At 39.7% G+C, this 22,203-nt stretch overlaps 2 protein-coding genes across 2 annotated transcripts in view; one reads left to right on the top strand and one right to left on the bottom strand.

Annotated features, from left to right (window-relative positions):
- Positions 1 to 3,857: 3,857 nt before the first annotated feature.
- Positions 3,858 to 22,203, bottom strand: part of LOC103145683 (LRRN4 C-terminal-like protein) — a 21,510-nt gene continuing 3,164 nt past the window's right edge. Inside the window, exons 2-3 of the mRNA XM_007563237.2 lie at positions 8,699 to 8,775; positions 3,858 to 6,710 (exon numbers count right to left, since the gene is read on the bottom strand). Of these exons, the coding sequence (XP_007563299.1) occupies positions 6,047 to 6,697 (651 nt within the window). The 5' untranslated portion in view covers positions 6,698 to 6,710; positions 8,699 to 8,775 and the 3' untranslated portion in view covers positions 3,858 to 6,046. The remainder of the gene's footprint in view (positions 6,711 to 8,698; positions 8,776 to 22,203) is intronic.
- On the top strand, positions 14,075 to 17,576 carry LOC103145682 (zinc finger protein 696). Its single transcript, XM_007563236.2, has 2 exons — positions 14,075 to 15,267; positions 16,555 to 17,576. The coding sequence occupies exons 1-2, from the start codon at positions 14,571 to 14,573 to the stop codon at positions 17,511 to 17,513; spliced, it is 1,656 nt and encodes a 551-aa protein (XP_007563298.1). The 5' UTR covers positions 14,075 to 14,570; the 3' UTR covers positions 17,514 to 17,576.

The following is a 22,203-nucleotide window of genomic DNA, read 5'->3' as shown; positions in this document are numbered from 1 at the left end:
GTGTCACCATAAAAACTAAAAAAGTTACTAATTAAAGTTAGTAATAAATAAATCTAAGTGAAGAGCGGGAGACAAAACTGGATATAGAAAGATACTTTGCTTGTAAATTTCTTGCATTAAGTTAATTATTTCTCTTTATTTCTGTTCAGAATGTATGTAATCAAAAATGCATATTTTGAAAACCCAGACTGATGGATTTTTATATTTTATAAACATGCAGAAAAGGCTATAATCCAGACAAAAAGCATTTGACCAACTGCAAGGCGATGCATTTCTCAGGTCTTCTTAAGATCTTTCATGAAGAATTTCAGATACCTTTTATTTTTTTTATGCTTGACGTGTCTGCTTTCTTTATTTTTCAGAGCATGCTTCATAAGATTGTGTCATAATAAAGTTAGCTGGACACAAAACAGCGAAAAGCAGCTAAAGCCCGGAGAAAACGTGGAGAAACTGAAAACGTCCAGAGCAGGAAGGTGTCGTTCCTTAGAGGCAGAATATAAGGGAGTCGTGGATTGCTAAATGCCACGTGTGTAAGTAAGGGTCAAAACATACAAAACACAAAGAATGAAAAAAAATTTCAAAAAAGGAACTGATCTAATTAATATTGCACTTAATTTGATTCAGATTTTTACAGAAGAGGATTGTGGCCACCGGGGAAAAAACAAAAACAAAACATAATTCTGAATTTAATCTCAGAATTTTTTTGTCTGTGGCCCTAATCCTCTTCCGTAGATTTTCAAACATGCTTATTTTTTGCGGTCAAGTTTCGTTTTGTGCCCTTTATACCAGCTGCCAATGTTCACTGTGACCAGCAGGGGGCAGTGAACTACTGACAGCAAACGGTCATTTAAAAGTATCTGAGGTAACATTGTGAGTCATGTCTCTCCAGCTTCTAACACCGTGACACCGGTCAGTGTAACCAGGTAAAATCCAACACTTTCCTAACCCTCACTCATACAGATACTGTTAGTCATTCATTCACAGTAACTGGGGGGACTCTTAAAGCCCCGCTATTTGATGAACTGATTCACTGATGTGACCTCTTAAACAGAAAGGTAAAATAACTCATCAGATCACTGGATGATTTAGCAGTGATTCAACATGAGCACAGTGCTGACGGCACATAACCAGGATCTCGGCCTCCAGCCAAAGCAAGTGTCGGCAGGGTCCTCACATCCCAGATTTATCAGCATTGTTATCAACATTTATTCTCACGAAAGCGGGTTACGATTTTCCAAATAAAGCAAAATTGCTACCAGCATTGCAAAGCCAAAGGAGACGCCCTGTCTGGCTTACTGGAAGGTATCTCAGACACTGACAGACTGTTCCGGGGTGAAACTTTGGACAATCTTTCCTTAGGAGAACTAAATAAGCACACTAAGGTCAAGATTAGCAAATAGTTAGCAGATGAGGTTGTGGATATTCTGTGCCAGATATTCATTAGCTGTTGTGTAAGTAAAAAAAAAATATAGAAATTTAAATTAAGTGGAATTGCTCCTGTAAGCTGTGTTATTTTAAACTAAAACTCCCAAGTCCCATGGCAGCATTACAAAAGGTTACAGTCAATTGCAAAGAGATCGATTCCCCGAAGGCCTTGTTTGTGGTTCTTTTATTTCAGCTATTTTGACCATTCAAAAAACAGGGATAAACCTTTGAGTCAACCATTTTTGCCTCACTGTTTTCTTCACCACAAAATACCAAAAAAGTGCACAGATTTACAATCACTCGTCAACAGGACATTAAGATCGTGTGCTCAAGGCTGAGTTCTGAGATCCAGTTAGGAACTTTGGGCCCAGACACATGAGCTGTCAATGACCAAGATCTATAGGTCAATAAGGGCTTCAAGAGGCCAAAAGAAGAGTATTGTTGATGAACTCATCTTCCCAATAGTTCATAGTCTGTGCCTCCATCAGATCCTCAAAGGACTTCTTTCAGCAGTCAGTAATGTCAGCCAGATGATGTGGTTCTGTTGTTGTCTTCAGTGTGTATTGGGGCAGTGGGCAGCCTCGAGGTGAGTCAGCTGACAGTCTGGGAAATGGTTCTCAACCAACTGACCGGTGAGGAGTCAACACTTGTCTCAGTGGGAGAAGTCAAGTATGTGTTGTTCGTGAGTCAAGGAGCAGTAAACAGATGGGGGCTTTGCCTGGACTAATGTGGGCACTGCTCATCAGTCATAAGGAAGAAAGAGCTAAAATGAGAAGTGAAGCTCCAGATTTATCAATCCGTCCATATTCAGACCTTCACTGTGGTCATCATCCAAAGGATCGATCCTTTAACTGATCCCTTGGCGTCAGGCGCACAAGATGCCGACCCAACATCTCCATGCTGGAGGGAAAAACAGCTACTTCCTGATGATACCTAACATTGGTTTTAGCTGTTAAGTTGTCAGTGCACCGAAGGTCAGAAGAAAGTTTTAATGGGAGAGGGAAGTATGTCTGTTATTTAACTTTGACAACCTTAACATGTAGATGTGCTGGAATTGGGTGTGTTTCGGTTCAGTTTAAAAAAAAAAGGCGACCCACCAACTCTGACAGATCATAGCAGGTAAGCTAATCAACCAGCGCTGTGTCAGATTAGCTAATGACAGCGGTAGCTAATCTGCCACAGCGATCACTTATTAAATATCAAGTTTAAAAACATAATGTTACTATAAACATGATACTGTAGCGGACTGAATGCTCTATTCTTTGCGTGGGGAGTGTTTTTTGGTGTTGAACCGTCGCGTTGCTGTCAGTTGATATGGCAACGAGTCAGCGTGTGGCGTAGCCGACACACAGAGCAAGAAAAAAAAAAGAATATGAGTTTGAGTTGTTCTTCAACGTATTTTTTTGTGTTATTTTTCCCTTTGCTGTGGTGCACTGCACTGAATTACTTACATCTCCAGGTGTCATTTAACGGAATAAGTTTTGTTGCCCTCCAGCGTTGTGCGCATGCCTGAAATTTCCGGATGTAAACAATGACACGCATGCGCTTTTGATCCATGGACAGCATAGATAGGGGATGTACACATCTCACTGGAGGCAACACTAAGCTGTGGATTCCCTGATTGTTTGACCTCAGTATTGTTGTGTGTGTAATGTTTTTACACCAATCCATCCAATGGATGGATGATTTCCTTGCTGTAAGTTTAAAATGTACACACATCTTCTTCTCTTTCTTAACTGAAGCTGAAGAACCTAACTTTACCTGACAGAGTTACAAACTTCATTTAGCAGAACAGTCTCTGTAAGGGTCAAGGTTAAGAACATAATTTTTAAAAGTGCTTGGTATTTTTTTTCCATAATCACAAGAACAATTTAAATGCTCAGGAGCTTTTGCTCTGAACTGTATTCTAGCAGATAACATCAAGTTGAGTTCAATGCATCACATTTTCACACTGCCACTGCAGTGAGCAGAAGACTTGGTCTCTAAATTACAGACATCTAACTGACTTCCAGACAGCACTTAAAAAAAAAAAAAGCTGGGAGCTGTGGAAGAACTGCGCTACAGCAGCCAGAGCAAAAAGTGAATTTACACCATGACCTGGAGACATGCAGATGGAGGCTTCAGCATGAGATAAACTGGGAGGATTAAAATACTGGATTTTTCCACCATTTTTATTTTTTTTTTATTGTGGCAGGAAACGCCTGCAGCGTCTCTGCAGCAGTGATTGGGAAGCCCCAGTCAATATGAAACAAGTGTTGCAAAAATTCATCTTCACTCACGAGGGAAATTGTATGACAGCTGGGAAAAAAAAAGCAGGAAAGACTTGAGCTGATCCGGTCCAATGATGACAGTACTTCCGACAGCAAAACAGATGGAAAAAAACACACCCATCTTACAGCGCTTAGAAAAGAACATGTTCGAAGACATTTAGACAACAAAAAGTTTCACTTTATTTCAGTTTAATGGACAGATCTTTACAGACATACACAGGAACTGGTGAAAGAATCTAATTCTTTATTCTTGCACGATTCAAATCAGGATATAGAATGATATCTATGAGAGAAGAGCAAAGTAAATTTATTCATTCTTGTTTTCTAATCCCACTATCTATTCACCTACTTAAAATAAATATGTAAAGAGTGCAATAAAACTCTCACAGAGAGGTTCAGAGAAAGTGTTTCTTTTATACAGCATCAAAACCTGCTTCCCAAAACCACTTAAGTTAAAATTTTATATAAATACATCTCTGGTATGAATTTATTTCAGGCCTCACACATAATTTTAGTGACAAAACTTTTGTCACGTAATTAAGAACGTAAATGGTTGACAGCCTATTTGAGCATTTTATTCTGTTAAAGGTTAAACTATGAGCATTTTCTTCAGCTCAATGTAAGTAGCTGAATGCAGGGACATTCACTTCTATGCAGATGATACGATTATTTATGAGACTCAGTCTCAAAAAGAATTGGTAAACTCTCTGTAATATTTATCTAACCTTTTTTAAAGGTTTTGAACAAATTTATCAGGTGATCTTTACAGTTCAAAAGACTAAATATATGTTTTCCACACACTTGGAAAGTGCAAACGCAGTTAAGACGTGTCTCACCGGGGGAGGGTTACATTTCCTGGCTTGATAATCACCTTTTATTCCTCACATATTTTTATGTAAACAAATTTGATTGCAAGAAGAGTCAACAAAGTGGATTTTTGTATTTGTATTTTTTTAAATGAATGATTGTGGTTATTGGGATCATTTTAGAGGTGAATATATAGACTGGTGGGCTACAAATACATTCCACATTGGCATTAATAAAGTTGAAAATCCTATAAAAACTAAACCAAAGCTGGATTTTTATTATTTTTAAAAACTTATTTTAACCCCCAAAAATGGTTAGTCCAGAGCAAATTATTTTCTTCAGTTGACATCAAAGTTGAAGAAAAATGCTGGATTTTTCTTAAAAATGTTGGATTCTGTATAAAGTACTGTTCTGTATTTCAGCTGCAAAAGCAAGGATTCAACCAATCAATTCTGTTCAAACTTAATTCCAGTGTAAATAACTCCCAGTCTTTGAAAATATTGTTTTTTTTTTTGTTATACTTAACCCAAATTGCCTTTCCAGAACAAATTCAACTTAGATTCATCACCACCCTCACTTAACTTTTTAAACAATTAAAAAAAACCCAGCTTGAATAAAACAGTGTCACTGTTTTAATTTATCTTTTTAAAATATTTATTCATGTTTATTTCTTTTCAGTGCTTTTCTTTGCCATTTGTCTGTCAGGAGAGATACTGTATCTCATTGAACAATAAGGCACATTCCTGGTTAAATAAAGTAAAGCAGGGTACACAAACACATCACATTTGACCTTCTACCTACCAGAGCCTCTTTTCAGCAAAGCTCTGGTTTCAGTTCTGATGCTGAAAACCGAGGAATCAAAACTGCTGTGTTTTTGTTCTTCCTCTCTCATATTTAGAGAATTAGGCTGTAAAAGCCTCCATTTTGGGGCTTTAGTGAGAGCCAGCTGCTAAATCAGTCGTTCGTCTTTGTTGAATGTTGTTTCGGTTTGGTCGCTACCGAATATAAATTAGTTTGACAATTATTTCTTCTTGATTGTACCAGAGATTAGTTCTCATTGATATTTTAATTATTTTTAGTTGAAGTGAAGTGAATAAATAGAAATCTCGTGATTTTTACTATTGATATGTAATGGAGCTCACTGAGTTGAACAAGTGTTCATCCTTCAGGCTTGTTTTAACAGATTGCAAGACAATAATACTGGTTAAATGGGTCCAGCATCATGGTAGTAAACTATTTCCTTCCTGTTTCTGTTCATAATTGTTATTTTCATGCATCCTTAATTCAGTTGAATAAATCAAGTGCTCCTAAAAAAAAAATGCACCACTAATGAGGAGATGAATATAACCGGCTAGATATGATAAGGAGTTGATGAACCCTGTTTCCTGCTTTCTTGAAACAAACACTCAGACGTTCTCACAGTTAATTAACTTCAGCAACAACGGAGCGTTTCATGAGTCTCATCTCTCTGAGAGTGCAGTCTCTCGGTATTTCTTGTTTTTGTTTTTTTTTTTTGCCTGGTTGCTGGCTCTCAGCTGAGTTCCTCATACATGCGCGGCCTCTCGTTTCTTTTGCCTCCTGCGCCTACACAGCAGAACAACCAGCAGAATCAGCAGCAGGAGGCCCAGCCCCCCGCCGATGAGGCCTGCGGCCAGGGGCAGGCTGTTGCTAGCCGGGGTGTACTCCCCACAGGACGGGTCGCTTTCCCCTGCGTCGTTTACAGCCACCACACAGACCTCCGCTTTGTGGTGTATCTGCTTCAACGTTGTGCTCCTTTGGTCCTTCTTCACTACCTGCTTCTCCCCACCTTTAACCGTCACAAAATAAGATGTGACGTAAGAAGATGGCGCACACCAGTGAACCACAACTGCCGAGCCGTTCCAGGTCACTGATCTCAGAGAGGGACTTAATGGATGGTCCTCGGGCAAAGAAAAACCCGGACACGAGCAGCCATGAGAGGCAGCGAGGTCCTCGCAGGGGGTCTGGTTCTCTCTGCAGGAGTGGTAGTCGCACCATGGGACGGTTCCAGTACTTGTAGTCATAGTAGGAGTGGATGTCTCATCCAATCTGTCGTAGTCTTCTACGGGAATGACGGGATTTCTGGGAGGCACTCCAGTGCCTGCAGAGGACAGCGTAGAGAAACCCCTGATGGAAAGCAGGCACACGATCACGAGGGGAAAGGGACGTTGCGTCATGGCGGGCGATGAGCTGGAAATAATAAAAAAGCAGAACTTCATGAGCAGAGTAGGCTAGTAATGTGTTATGCGTAGTACTTTGAGGAGTACTATTACTACACTGTACTTTTTATTTTTACTTAAGAGATTTTATTACAAAGTATTGCTACTCTTGAGTAATATTTCTGGATGCTCTACCCACTGTGAGTCACTTCACTGAATCACTAACAAGCTTGTTTTAACCAAAAATCATCACATAAACTTACACACACACACACACACCTGCAGTCTTTGTTGACGTTTCATCAGCGTCATTTTGAAAGAAATTGATTTGGATAAATGTTCCTCTTGCCTCATTTTGTAATTATGTTATTTGTATGAATTCTTATATTTTCGGTCTTTAAAATACCCAAAATGTCCACATAACTTTATACTTTGGTCCATCTGATGTCATTTTTAAATATTAAATGATTGATCAGTTACTCAGTACTTGAGTAGGCTTTTTACTAAATACTCTTTTACTCTTACTTCAGTAAAAACATTTTGCAGATGGCTACTTCTTCAATTTTACTTGAGTAGAATATGTTGAATAAGTGTTGCTGTTGCTTGCGTACAATTTGGGTATGAGTGGGGCCACATAAGCTGCTTTTTGTATATGAAACTAACTTTATCAGCTTCTTTGGGTTTACAGCTACGTATGGAGTGTCTTGTAAAAGTCTGCATTTCTCTTGAATTTTCACATTTTATCACATTAAAACTACAAACATTTATATATTTTATTTGGATTTTAACAGACCAGCAGAAACTTCAACATATTATAGACAGAAGAAGAAACTCTGAAAAGTCCCCTTTATGATAACTCTCCTAAATAAAATCACATTTACATTGTGATGTAATATGGTTAATTAATATCGGAGAATATCTGAGTCATCAAATGAAATGGGAAAGTGTATGGCACAACTACAAACCCATCAAGCCATGAATGTCCACTATAAAAGGAGAGTATTTGTCAGGTTGCCATAGTAACTACTGAGCTTTACCTATTTTGAACAACATAATTGGCACATATCAGTTTCTACATGAGCAAAGGTGGTAGAGACGTGCACCAGAATACTTGCAGCTATAACTATGCCACACTTTTCAGACTTTTGTCTCAATAAAAGTTAGCAAAAACGAACTTCTTCAAAATTTCAATCCTGCACTGTTTTATGTTTATCGCCTAAAATCATGGATCACAACAAAAAAAAAAACTTGTCAGTTGTGGATATCAGTGACACAACGTTATTAAAATCTTGATTAAATACATTGAGGTTTGTTGTTGAAATGTAGCAGAATGTGAATAAGTGAAACGGGTATCAGTGCTGTACTTTCTGTAACTTAGGTTTTGTATATCTTGAATGAAAGAGCCTGACAGAGAACAAACTGTCCTCTTACCGTTGACTGATTCATCATATTTTCTAAATTATATGACATTCAACTGAACAACTGTAACAAATTAAACTAGTAATTTAATGCAGGCTCATATTATTCAACCAAATCCCAGCTGGGAGCACAAAGCCATTTCACAAAGTAAAACCACAACGCTTTGGCAAAAACACGCAGCAAAACGAGGACACTTAATTTGCAAACCTTGTTACACGTTCCCTTGGTGATTTATAGAGTTGTTTACAGAACGCTTTGAAAAAAAATCCTCATTTGTAAAGATTTGGAGGTGCTTCAGACTAAATCAGCATTCCAGGCGGCATTGCACAACTGGCCCCAGAAGCCTGCACGCCCAGGCAGAGAGCACAGTCTGGTCAGCTGGATCTGATTACAGGAAAAAGTTTACACAAAGCGTGTACCTAAAATGTTATCTGAGATGGGCTTTAGTGGAGGAATAAGGTCCCAGGTTGCTCTGAACGTCCTCCGATTTAACTCCTCTGAATACCAGCTCACTGCCTGGTTTTTGTTGCAGATAAAAGCCCATTCGCTCATCCAAAGCATTCCATCCATGCAAGCCAGAAGAAGAAGACGTGAACGTACCTGTTGCTTCGGATTGCAGCGTTGATCAGAATGCGAGTTGAGCTTCTCTGTGTGCTGCGCCTCACTTGCTCCCTCTCCTCCTCTCACTGCCCTCTTTATGTTTCCCTCCTGCCCAACAATCACCTCCTTCTTTCTGCCTGCCTCCCCCCTTGCACCCTGTTATTCCCGATCCTGCAACTGCAGCTCCGCCTCCCTGCCTGCCTGCTAAACAGATTTGCTTTGTCACTGAGTGACGTGCATGCTTGGTAGTGATTTAACCACAATCTGATGTTAGTCAGATCATCCGCTATTGCAGCCAGGTTAGGTGACCCACAGAAAATCTGCTTGCATTCTTTAACCGTCTGCACATTATTCAGAGCGTGTCTACCTTCTCCTTTTTTGGAGCGGATGATTGAATGGATTCTGAGGAATCCCCACAGCAGGGCCTTGATTCATTGAGGCAAGTAGGGCAGAGGTTTTCCACCTGACTGGGCCTAAATGGAAAGGATGACCTGCAAAGTTGAAAAAAAAGAGCAATGTAACAGTATTTTATTAAATCAGCCTTTATAGACTCATAATTAATTTATTAAAAGAAGTCTTTTGCTACCGGTGGATAATCTGTATCCTTACAGTGTTCAGATAAATAAGGGGTGTCAAGCTCATTTTCATTTTGGGCCAAATCCAGATTATGAATGCTCTTAAAGGGCCGGTTGTGCCAGGATGTATTTAATAAAACCTGTTCAGAAACTGTTAAAATATCAATGAATTCTTAAGATTAAATAATATTATTGAACATCTTTCATATTTAGAAAATATGATGAATCAGTGAACGGTAAGAGAACAGTTTGTTCTCTGTCAGGCTCTTTCATTCAAGATACACAAAACCTAAGGTTACAGAAAGCAAAGCATTTCCTGATTCTTTTTGCAATAAAAATCAAAGGTTTGTGGTACTGATTTGGAAATAGGAAATATTTGCGGTATTTGAGCTTGTTTATGACGGCGAATGCGAGTTTTATTACTCGCTGTATAGATAGAGGGCTGTAATCAAAAGCTTTTGACAGTTTTTGAGAAAAAAATCTGCAATAAACTCCCAACAAAAAGGTACGAAGATTTGTTGATTTTGCGTGAATTTCCATGATGAAACTGGAGGGACTGATTGATATAATTTGGCAGTGAACAGATAAAAAATTATTTGATTGATAACATAATATTTAAACACACAGTGTCTAGCCTTGAATCTAGAGGGCCACATAAAAAGCTACGGTGGGCCGGATTTGGCCCACGGGCCTTGAGTTTGACAAATGTGAGATAAATGACGGTTCTTTGAAAGCCTCCTTTATCCCCATTTCAGCTGTTTCTTTGCTCTGACTCATTATGAGCAGCATAAATCTGATTTACATGAATGGCTTCTGCTGTTGTCTTTCCTATTTTGTAACCCAGAGATGTAATCTGTGCCACATCATAGTTATTTCACAAGCAAACAGGAAGTCATAGATAGATACATTCAGTTTCCTTAACACCCAAGAATCAACTTGAAAAAGTAAAAAGTGCTTTAAAATGCTGTTTACTCCTGTTAGATTTCATGTTACTACCACAAACTTGGGTGTTTTTGGGTTTATACCAGCATGGTGATCCATAGCTTAATTTTGTTTTAGCTCCTGTTAATCTCATATTTACCAACTCTGGTCTGCTTGTGTCCCTGTACACAGAAAGCAGTCACACTCCATGATACTGCCACCACCGTGCTCCGTCATTGTGACGACATACTCAGACTCAGTTTTGCATCCAACCTTGAGTTACAAAGGTTTGTTTCCTACATGACTGTGGGAAACTACAAATAAAACCTCTTGTGGATTAATTATAATGCCTAACAACTATTAGACATTAGACATTAAAATGTCTAATGTCTTATAGTTGTTCTGGTGACAGATTCTCCCACCCGAGTTGCCATGTCCTTTAAACTGCTTCTCTTATAAAAACTGTTCAGACTCTTCTTTATCTGCGGTCTGATTTCCACTGATGAAACCTCAAAGGCCTTCGCAGCTATTGTTATACTTGGACTAAATTACAAACAAATGGAGTTTTTCTACGAATTAGACACAAAATACTGAGTTTTGTTATTGACCTAATACTTATTTTCCACCTTAATTTACAAATAAATTCTCTAAGAATCCTAGGTGAGTCCCTGGATTTTTTTTCTCTCATTTTTCTTGTTTTTTAAAACCAGTTTGAAATAATTGAATGTTGTCTCTTAAAGCTGAAGTGTACCATGAAAATTACGTACCTCTCTCATCTGTCTACGTAGGAGAACTTGAACTTGCATAATCAGTGTCTGACTAAATGCTTTTTTTGCCCCGTTGTATTATTAAAAAAAAATCTAAACTTTATTTTATTTTTACTTCACAATTATGCACCAGTTTCTATTTGGTGTAATACGCAAAATTCCGGACAAATTATTTTGCGGTTTGTGGTTGTAAAATGACAAAATGGCAAGAAGTTTCAGGACTGCGCATACTTTCGCAAGACAATTGAATATTCCAGGAAGACAGGAAGTCATAGATTACGAATTAAAATGTTTAGACACTCTGATCAGCTTAAGATGAAAGAATGCTTCAGGGTTGTTGTAAATATCTAAACCAGACGAACTGAAGCATAATTCCTAGGAGAGCAATCACGGATATTTTTAACTCTTCCTGAGAAGACAAAGCTGAACAAGATGTGCTCCTGATATAGGTTAAAGGTTAATCTATATCAGGGAAAGAAATGGCTATGGGATGTTTTATCATTATTATTATCATTTGAAAGATGAATATATGAATCGACTTAAAGTGTCACTTTTTTTCTTGTCACTCTTCAAAAACCAACTTACTTGAATATGTTTTCCCTTATTTACATTGTGGTCGTGTTTATTAGCTTTTCCTCCAGTCTGTCTCTGTATAGGTGAGCAGAAAGAGAGAGGAGAGTGTTGGTGTGTAAGTGCGGACAGGAGGCATACGTTTACATCCAGGACATGTGTGGGTATGTGTTTGTTGTGCAATATGGATTGTGTTTATCCAGTGGTTGTACCTGCGTTTAATACGTTGGCTGCATATGCGGTCATTAAATCGCTCAGCTTACGTTTGCAGCAGCTTTTAATGGAGTGAGTCAGATGTGGGTTTGTGAAAACCATTCCTTCCACAATACGTCTATATAATCCACCAGGAACAAATGTTTATAACCTTGAGGAAAACAATATAGTGCAAATGGGAGTGCTGGAAATTTAAGGAAAGTGGAAATAGGATCAGAGGGGTGAAGGGTATTTCTTTGGAAATGACACAAATTACTGTATATTTGTGGGACGTGTTGTTGCGCAACATGTTGCTTCTGTTCAACACAAACCAGCTACATCAGTTTTTCCCCGCTGAACATCTGGCCGTCTGGGATCGGGAGACTGCTTACTCCGTCAGAAATGACTCCATCAGGAATACTTTATTTTAAGTTCTGAAATGGATGCAATCCAAAATTGGAACTACGAGGCCCAATCATGGAAAAACCAAAGGAAATTCAGGAGAAATTATGCGTTTGACGTTAACCCTGCAAATTTATGCATTTAAATCTGTGATCAGCGTTTGCCTCACATGGTCTAATAAAATCCTTTTGGTGCTTTTATTTATTGGCCAAATGGGAAAAGGCGATTGTTATGAATTGCCCCCCTCGGCAATGTTTTTATGAGATACAGCCTTCTTCCAGCTAAATACAAAGAATCAAGGCCCTGATTCAGGATAATGATGTAATAAGCTCACTAACGCACAACACTTAATGGACATTATGTTCTACTGCTTTGCTTCACAACAAGACTTTGTTTGAAATAAAGCAATAACCGAAGGCATGAAATTAAAATACAAGAGAGGATCAGTGCTCTCCGCTTCCACAGAGCCAATAGTAATGTGAAATATGACAACAGCAAGATTTCCTAACGCTGATTATGAAATGCTCAAAAGAACCTCCACAAAAAGCTTTGCAGAAACGTTGCATCATCTCTAAATATACAACAGTGCCATGGAAAAGTATTTTGTGAAGTGCCTGATTTTGCCTTCTGAACTGCTGCAACCTGTCTTTGCATAGACTCGGCAACATGTTGAAAACGATTCTAGTGCCCTGCTGTTGTTGCACATTTATTGGTTGTAAATCCGTGATGCAAATCTCTAATTTTACCACATGCCGAAGATGTTCTACTAGATTGACATCTGGAAGCTGTGGAGGCCGTCGAAGTGCAGTGAACTCATGGTCCTGTTCAAGAAACCAGCTTGAGCTTGTATTATCCTTCTGAAAGGAATGGACAGGGTCAGCAGAAATGTTGAGGCAGGCGGCAGAGTTTCATTCTCAGTTGGTCACCTACACCATTACGGCTCCGTTGATTCAAGCAGGATGAATTCCTGTTTTTATGCCAAATTCAGATTCTACCAGCTGAAACTGACACATCAGACCAGGTGATGTTTCCCAGTTCTGTGTGACTTACAGCCTCCGTTTCCTGTTGTCAGCTGGCAGGAGTGACGCTTCCACTGTCCGTTTTGTTCCCAGAGATGGTAGTCTGCATACCCTTTATTACAAGTCACCATTTGAGCGGCGTTGCCGTCGTCTATCTGTTCTCCTTTTACGTCTGAAAGATATTTTGTTCGCACAGCTGCTGCGCTCTGGTTTGTTTTCTTTTCTTTTGGAACATTTTCTCTAAAATGGCTGAACGTCTACAGTTTCTGGAATACTGAAAGCAGCCCATGCGGCATCAGTAACTGTGCATTCAGACCCCATATAGAGAATTAGTGTAGACATGTACAAAAAATAAAAACAACAAAAATCATTTTTGAGAACACAATTTCTTTAAATAAATCAATAGATAGATAGATAGATTAAAAAAAAGAAGATTTTATGTTGTGTTGCACTAAGAATTTTATTGGATAAAAACACATGAGTTTTTAATGTTTTTATGTTGTCTTGTCATTTATGTAAGGAACTTTATTCTTGGAGATAAAAAAAAAACATTCGTAATGTAGTTTTTTAGATGAAGCAAGGACATTGCTGTGAGTTTAATTGCAGCGGAGGCTTTTATTATAAAGACTGTATTTGAGTGGAGGACTAGGACGCCACCTACAGGACAGTGTAGCCATAACAACTCATTTTGACTTCGCTTTTTCATTGTTGTAATATACATGTCCTATGGTGTGCAGAGTCCTGTAGGAAAATATTGCTGTACACCATATACTTATAACCTAAAAGTACTGCTACGAACATTTGAAGAGAGCATTTCTTAGTTCCTAATGTTTCATATAATTAATTAAAAGGTTATTTTGGCTGAAAAGCTATTTAGAAAGTTTATTCCTAAATCAGGGAGCTATTCCTATACCGGTGAGTGTTTGTGTGTGCGGGTAGAAAGAGGAATTCGCCCATCGCACCATTTATGTAAAGTCACCACTAATGTTTTCTCCTGACCTGAAGAGGTAGCTGCGCCTTTAAGTCTTCACTCAGGGAAACAAAAATACAAGCTCAACCTTTTGTTTCGTCATAAAGACGCGACAGGCCTCTGAGTGCAAATCTGGAAACGGGCGAGTCGTCGTGGAGGGCCGCAGTATTTAAAGTATCCTGAGAATAAAAGATGGGTTTTATTGCCGCCTGAAGGGTCTGATTGCCGGGTTTCTGTCGTCTCGCAGCTCCCACCGTCTCACCGCGTCGTTGTCTGTCTGCAGGCGGATGTTGAAGAGCGGAGTGTCGCATCTTCTGTTTTTTTCTCTGCACCGTCTGGCTCACAGCTCGGTAAACAAATGTAACCGGATCAATTCATGCTCTCACACATTTCAGCTACAGGGACCTGCGCAGTTTAAAGCCTTCAAGCATCAGAACAGCGGATAAATCGCACCCAATGACATCCAGGAGGACAGGGTACGCAGCTAGCATGGACACCTCTGCGTCCAGCGCGGGGAGCCGCAAGCAGAGCATCATCAACATCGCCGACAGGATGGAGCCCTGCTACGACCGCAAAGCGGACACCAAGGGCGGGTACGGAGCCTCTCAGGGCGGCGGCGTGACGGTAACCTCGCTGAAATCCCGCCTGGCCCCGACTATCCAGACCGCCATGTCCGCCGCCGTGGACACGCTGCTGGGGGAGGTGGTGGTCGTGCTGAACGAGACCCAGCAGGAGCTGCTGCACAAGGAGCAGGAGAACCAGAGGCTCAAGGTGCGGCTGGAGGTCTCCGAGAGGGAGCTGAAGACCCTGCAGGAGTGTCTGTGCAGCGCCCAGAAGCTCATAGACCAGCTGCAGGTCTCCTACACGGGCCCCCAGCAGATCGGCCAGTCGGTGTTTGGCCCCTCACTCTCTTCCATGGCTTCTCTGACCCCAGGCTTGGACCGGGACCACCAGAACCCCAGGAACGTGAACGGAGCAGGCGTGGATCTGGGTCTGGGCGGCTCCGTGGATGAATCTCTTCATGGCTTCGAGCCGAGAGATGAATACAAAATGTGCCAGCTTTCGATCCAGCCGGACGGTTCCGTGACGAACCACACTCTGGACTCGTTTTCCTCCAGCTCCTCTCACATGTGCTCAGACACCAGAGGAGCGGGTAAGTCCACAATCTGTGCCGCATTCATTCATATTTCATGCTTAAAAAACAAAACAAATATGGAGGGGAGGAAAGTGCATCATCTAAAATATTAACTTTGCAGGGCCTGTCACGATAACTCATTTTGCTAAACGATTAATTGTCCCAGAAGTTATTGAGATAAACGATAATATTGTTGTTTTGAGACCATTTCAAGCAGTGTAATGGTAATGACATAGTAATAATGCGAGAACACATTTTCAAAGATCAATAAACTTTAATGTTCTGATGAGCATTTAACACTGGAACTGGAAGACATTTTAAATATCCAAAATAAACAAATAAAAGCTGAAACAACAAATGCAGTCTTTGTAAACAAAATTGTCCTTCAAAATAAAGGGCTAGTTGCGACCAAAGCACCAAACTGAAGACTTTTATCATCAAGTTTTTGGTAGAAAGAGAGAAAAGAGAAAAACAATAAATTATACAGGTGAAAATGTTTAAGTTTGTTTTAATTTATCACTCAATTAATTGATTAATTTCTCATAGTGACAGGTTTGATAGGGAATGAGAGAAACAATTTTAATATTATTTACTAGGAACAAATAATCTGTTTTTTTATGTCATGTCAAATTATTTCTATTTTTATGTATTTCAATAGAAAACCCTTTAATATTAGAGCAGTTAAACCCTTATGGTACAGCCGGCTTTTTGTTTTCACTGTTATTTTTACTTTATTTTTTATTAAAAGAGCCAAGTATTTGAGGTTGGAGGGCCTCTGGGTCATTTCCCTAATCATTAGTTCCCTCCACAGATTATCTCTGATTTAAATCTGGACTCTGGTTTGGTCACCTAAAGCAGTATTGTTACTTTCAGTCAGAAGAAACATGAGGGTTAAATTAGGAGATTACTTTAAACTTAGATTTACCAAGGGTCTGAATAATTTGGATTTAACTATAATATCTGGACATAATGTGGCAACCAAAGCACACTGAAAATAATTATGTAATGAAGTAGTTATGAAAAAAAAAACTCAATGTCTTAAGAAGAGGCTGTGATAAAAACATTATCACAATCTCATTATTTAAAGAAAATTACAGATTTAAACTGTTATAGTAACACAACAAGCTTGAGTTTTTATATGTAAGCTGCCTTTAAAGCAAAACTGGTCTAAGTTATTTCAGGGTATTTACACATTTAAGCTGTTAACTTAACAAGGCAAATTCAGGTTCTGGCCAGATTAGACTAGATGTGAGGATTTATTACAAAGCCTCTGTTCATACCTTTACTTTCTTCTTTGACCTGAAGATGACCGGCAGCCTCCGGGTCCCAGTGGAGGACCCAGATTTGAGATCAAAGAGGAGCAGGGGCCACCGTCAGGTTCTGGTCAGCACAACAGGAAGGACAGCCAGGTTGGGGACGGAGACGGCTCGTCCCTTAATGTGGGGGACATTGCTTACGGTCAGGTTGGAGGTGAAGGAGGAACTCCGCGTTCTTTCTCCAACCCGCTACGTCACCAAAGACTCATGCGTGGGTGTGGCGGTGCCTTGCAGCCGCAGCAAGGAAGTCTTGATGGACAGAAACCTTTGTCAAGGACTTTTGGAGCAAGCAGAGGTGACACCGTCTCACCGGGCCGAGCCGAGGAGCCCGCGGGGCCGTCGGCCCCCGACACCTCCGGGGAGCCCTCGGCGGACCGGCCTCACCACTGCTTGGAGTGCGGCAAGACCTTCCGTCTGATCTCCAGCCTGAAGAAGCACATCCGCATCCACACGGGCGAGAAGCCGTACCCGTGCGCGGTGTGCGGCCGCCGCTTCCGTGAGTCCGGGGCGCTCAAAACGCACCTGCGCATTCACACCGGCGAGAAGCCCTACTCATGCTCCGAATGCGGCAACTGCTTCCGCCACCTGGACGGTCTGCGCAAGCACCGGCGCACGCACACGGGCGAGAAGCCCTACGTGTGCGCCATCTGCGGGAAGCGCCTGAGTCGCCTGCAGCACCTCAAACACCACCAGCTCATCCACACCGGGGAGAGGCCCTGCTGCTGCCCCTTCTGCAACCGCACCTTCAAGGAGCCCGCGGCGCTGCGCAAGCACGTCCGGACGCACCGCGACGAGGGCGGCCACATGGGCATCGCCCCCAGCGAGGAGACGGACCCGGACGCCATGGACGACATCAATAACCTCCATCCCGCAGCTCCCTCTCCGCAGATGCGGTTCGGGGAGTGGGGGGCGGAGGAGGAGGACGGCTCGGTGGCAGACTGTGTTTAGGGAAGAGCAGAGAAGTGGTGACTTTAGAAATACAAATAAAGCATGGCAGACAACACTAATGCATTTCTGTTCCAGACTACCACTTTAGCACCCTAAAATGTAATTTTTATGTATTTATTTTAAAATGTCAACTTTTCCAAAGCCTTCTGTTTGAGTAGTTGAAACAAAGTTGTTGTTTCTACACACAAATACTCTAAAAATGTTCCTGTTAGCAGAAGTGGAACCACCAGATGGGTTCACGGAGGAGACAAAACACCATTAATCAACTTTAGATGTCACCTTTAAAAGTAATCAGCTTTTACAAATCAATCAATCAAATTTTATTTGCATAGCACATTTCAGCAGCAAGGCATTTCAAAGTGCTTTACATAATTAAAATAACAGCATGTTGTGTCGTATAATCAGTGGTGAGGAGGAGGAGGTTTTTGAAAAGGTTTAAAAAGGTTAAAACCTTTAAACCCGGCCCCCTTTTTGGACTTTGGTTCAACGTTTTTTTACTTGGGGTTTTACTCTTTTGGGCTTTTGTTCAAAACCCCTTTTGACAAGGACTCCAACCTCTAGGTTTTTAGTTGAAACGCCGTCAACTGGGACTCTAAACCCCGTAGGACTTTAGTTAAACGTCGCTTAACTGGGACATTTTCCGGGGGGCTTTATATCATTAAAACGTAAACAGTGAGAAAGAGAAATAAAAAGAAATTAATAAATGAATAAAAACTAAAGATAAAAACATTGAAGACATCAAAAGCCCACACTCTAACCCTGATTTAGCCATAAGCAACTCTAAACAGCTGGGTTTTAACTTGAGATTTAAAGGCACCCAGTGTTTCAGCTGTTTTACAGTTTTCTGGAAGTTTGTTCCAAATCCGTGGTACATAGAAGCTGAATGCTGCTTCTCCTCGTTTGGTTCTGGTTCTGGGGATGCAGAGCAGACCAGAACCAGGAGATCTGAGGGGTCTAGACGGTTGGTACAGCAATAACAGATCTTTAAGGTATTGTGGTGCTAAACCGTTCAGTGATTTATAAACTAACAACAGTATTTTAAAGTCTATTCTTTGAGCTACAGGCAGCCAGTGTAGGGACTTTAAAACTGGAGTTATGTGCTCTATCTTCCTGGTTTTAGTGAGAACGCGAGCAGCAGCGTTCTGGATCAGCTGCAGCTGTTTAATTAATTTATTAGTCAGACCTGTGAAGATATTGTTGCAGTAATCAATGCGGCTAAAGATAAATGCCTGGATGAGTGGATGACAAAAGTGCATGTCTTCAACAAAATCAAATTTAGAAATGTTGGAACTGACGTGAATTAACTTCGAGATTCAATTGAAGGTCAAAAAAGAACGAGAGGTCGACTGTGTCATATTTCACCCACATATTTATATTGGTTTTAAGGAAATTATGAAGTTTCAAATATGCTTATAGGTCAAATGTTTGCTTACACTTATCATGAGCATGACATTAATTATTTTTTTTGCCTTTTTATCTATTCTCAAAATTTTAAAAGGAATCTTTTTCCTGCTGAAACATCCCGCCATTTATTGATTTAATTATAATCAGGAGGTAGAACTCATTATTAGTACTGGATAATAAATCAATAATATATGTTACAATAGGCATGTGATCAAAATCAATAGATAAGTCTGCTAGATGTTAAATAATTTCACTGCACTGCATTCTGGGGGATGTAGGCAGAGGAAAGGCTTTAACTTCTCAGCCTCTCACGGATATTTGTGGGATCAACAACTCACTCGCTCACTCTTTGGTTACCTAGCAACTCACTCATTCTTTGGTTGCCAAGCAACGGACAGCAGCAGTTTCAAGTGTTGTGCCTCAGAACTGCTTAAAAATACCCAACCCTCCCCACCCCCCCAAAAAAAAACGACAGAGTGAAGGGAGAACGTGAGTACAACAGCTGGAGAGGAAATTATGGATAAAACAGGAAAGGATTTATCACTAGCTTCACTTTTTCAGGGCTGACAAGAGAAACTGTTGCTCAACACGATACAGTCGTTTGTTCTGGTGTTTTTATGTTTGAAACAATCCCCTCCTTTACTCCTCCACACATTATTTGCGTAACCGTGTACAGATGTCTGTCTCATTTTACCATTAAAACTGTTTCTCCAGGAACTGTTCCAGCAGTTTCCAGGTCATCGGCGATGGTTAAAACTCGGACATAATTTGGCGTTTCAGCAGCACGAGGACTCTAAACACATCCAGTCTGGTTTTAGATTGGATTCCTCTGTGAAACATATCTTTCTCCAGTCTGTAGCCATCCACCTCAGAGATTTCTCCACTTTTTGCTGTTGAATCACCGCTTGGCGTTATTGAACATATCTTAGTATTTAAGGAATATAAACTGAGACAATATGAAAAGGTAAGGATTTACAATCCGTATCAGCCTGAAACAACTCATCTGTAACATGGATTTTTATCAACTAATTAATTGAAACGATAGAAAAGAACAGACACCAGCAGCACACGCCCATAACCAGTTCGAACCCATTGTTTTAACCGCCAATATTTCAACGAAGCCTTTCTGTTCTAGGATTAGTTTCACTGTCATCAGCTGGTTCCTCACCTCCTCACACCTGTTCTAAATGTTTCTGTATATAGATAGAGTGAGCTTCGTTTGGTTTTAACTGGGTCTCCTTTTGTAGATTAACGTTCTCGTGCAACAATGATGAAAACTGTAACTTGATTTATGATTTTAGGACGTCAACATGCGATGTAAATACTTGACCTCAGCGTTTTCATAAAGGCTGTTGGGGCACTGAGCTTTGAGCTACACGTTGGTGTTATTTGACATATATACCAATATAATCTCCAACTATATATAACAGTATGGTTACTCTCAAAGTCAGTAAAACATATTAGATGATGTGTATCCAAGACTTCACAGGCTAAAGTTGTCTCTGCCCCAGATAATCAATTTTATTTGACCCTCCAGAAGGACCTCTGCATGTAGGTTAAAGAATGACATTGCTCTTAAAAGGTCAATGCTACATATGTAATGAGTGAAGTTTTATATGCTTTTGTGAACTACAACAATAAATAAAATCACTTTCAGCCTTTTTAGGTTCTGTAAATATGATTATATTAAAGGACTGTGTTTCTACTTATTGTCCTACTGTGCTCTTTTGTTTGTTTCTCAAAATGTTTAAGTATTGATCAGTTTAGACAAAAAGAGTGCATCCAAACCTGGAGGCCTAATAATGCGTCTCTTTTCTCAATTCTAACAAGATGCCTACATATATTTATGTTTTTTTCCTCATGTCTTCAGTTTTCTAAAGAATAAAAATTGAACAATAATCATTAAATCGTATATTTTTTCTCTAATCTCACCATAAGTCTTCTCTTTGAAAGTTTACAAATGTATCTTTTTCTCATTTAAATTCACCACTGCGAACTGCGACTCTGGTGTTTCAGTTTGCTTTAGGTGGTTCCTGGGTTTTCTCTTGAACATCCTAACCAGTTTCCTTTAGAAAATTTGAATCAGAAAGTTGGAAGTTGGAACCAACTGGATATTTTTGCAAGAATGTGATCCCCGAGTGTCACGGCCATCTTAAGAGATTTAACAAAAACAAAACAAAAAAAAACAAAAAAACTACGTGTATGACCGTGCTTTTAAAATGACTTGTTTTAGATTGTGCAATCATTCTAACCTGCGTTTATTAGCCTCTAACCAGTAGGAGTGTAAGTAAGTGAATCTGATTCAATTCATGACCTGTTAAATTGAAGTTGTTGTTTTTCTTGAAAGAACAAGTTTCTCCTTGTGGTGGAGCCAAAGGACCATAAGATTACTGCAAGTTTACGATTTAGAAGACGGTGAACTCTCAACACTAAAATGAAACTAAAGCAGTCTAACGTGTGTCACAAAGACAAACTGATAGGCCACTAAGTACAAGAAAATAACATTAGATTTAAGGATAGAATATCCTTATTAATTGTCAGTCTTAATAGTACACATTTTATACACAGTAAATTAACATTTAAACAATTGCCATTGTCATTAATCACGACAATGAAACAAAAATAAAGTATTGTAAATGCAGTTATTTAAAAGTGCAAGAAATAAATAAACTTTATTACAAAAATTAGGACCAGTCCATTTTAAAACTATGTATTTTCCAGGCACACAGTGCCATTTTATAATGCAATCAATTAACTGTGTTACTTTCAGTTGTTATAAAAATGCTACATATGTCAAACATAACATGAACCAAATTTGACTTTGTAATTTGATGCCTTGAAATTGGGTTTCTGTCTCTTTAAGAAGCTCTTATTCCTGACATTAGAACAAACTTAGAATTCAGAGACTCTTCATTTTGACCAATACTATACTATTTAGATTACTCTAGATTATTAGTAATTTTAGAAATTGTGGAGTACTCACTATTTGGACCAATATTATATTTTTTAGATTAGTTTATGGATTGTTATGCAGAGAGACTCCTATTGTTGCGGCCGCAAACTTAAAATCCAGAAAAAAAAATTCTTCCAGAACAGGAACATTTATTCTTATTATCACTTAGAAACAGCAGAGTACCGGTACTCGTTATGTTTACAAATTTAGAACATACTGAGAAAGTCCAGAGAATAATTACTTATAACTAGAAAATTCCTGAAGAAATTTAACCGGGGCCTGCCAAAGTGTGCCCGTCAGTTTGTAATCAAGCATTCTGATGCTAAAAATTAG

Source organism: Poecilia formosa, unplaced genomic scaffold (genome assembly GCF_000485575.1).
Source record: "Poecilia formosa unplaced genomic scaffold, Poecilia_formosa-5.1.2 Scaffold145, whole genome shotgun sequence".
NCBI lineage: Eukaryota > Metazoa > Chordata > Actinopteri > Cyprinodontiformes > Poeciliidae > Poecilia > Poecilia formosa.
The sequence above is the reverse complement of the archived record's forward strand: the minus strand, read 5'-3'. Positions and strand labels throughout refer to the sequence as shown.

Excerpts from the sequence above, each read along its gene's own strand:
- LOC103145682 (XM_007563236.2), top strand. The coding sequence starts at position 14,571 with ATGACATCCAGGAGGACAGGGTACGCAGCTAGCATGGACACCTCTGCG. Across the intron at positions 15,268-16,554 it reads CTCAGACACCAGAGGAGCGG|ATGACCGGCAGCCTCCGGGT; the intron begins GTAAGTCCACAA and ends TTTGACCTGAAG.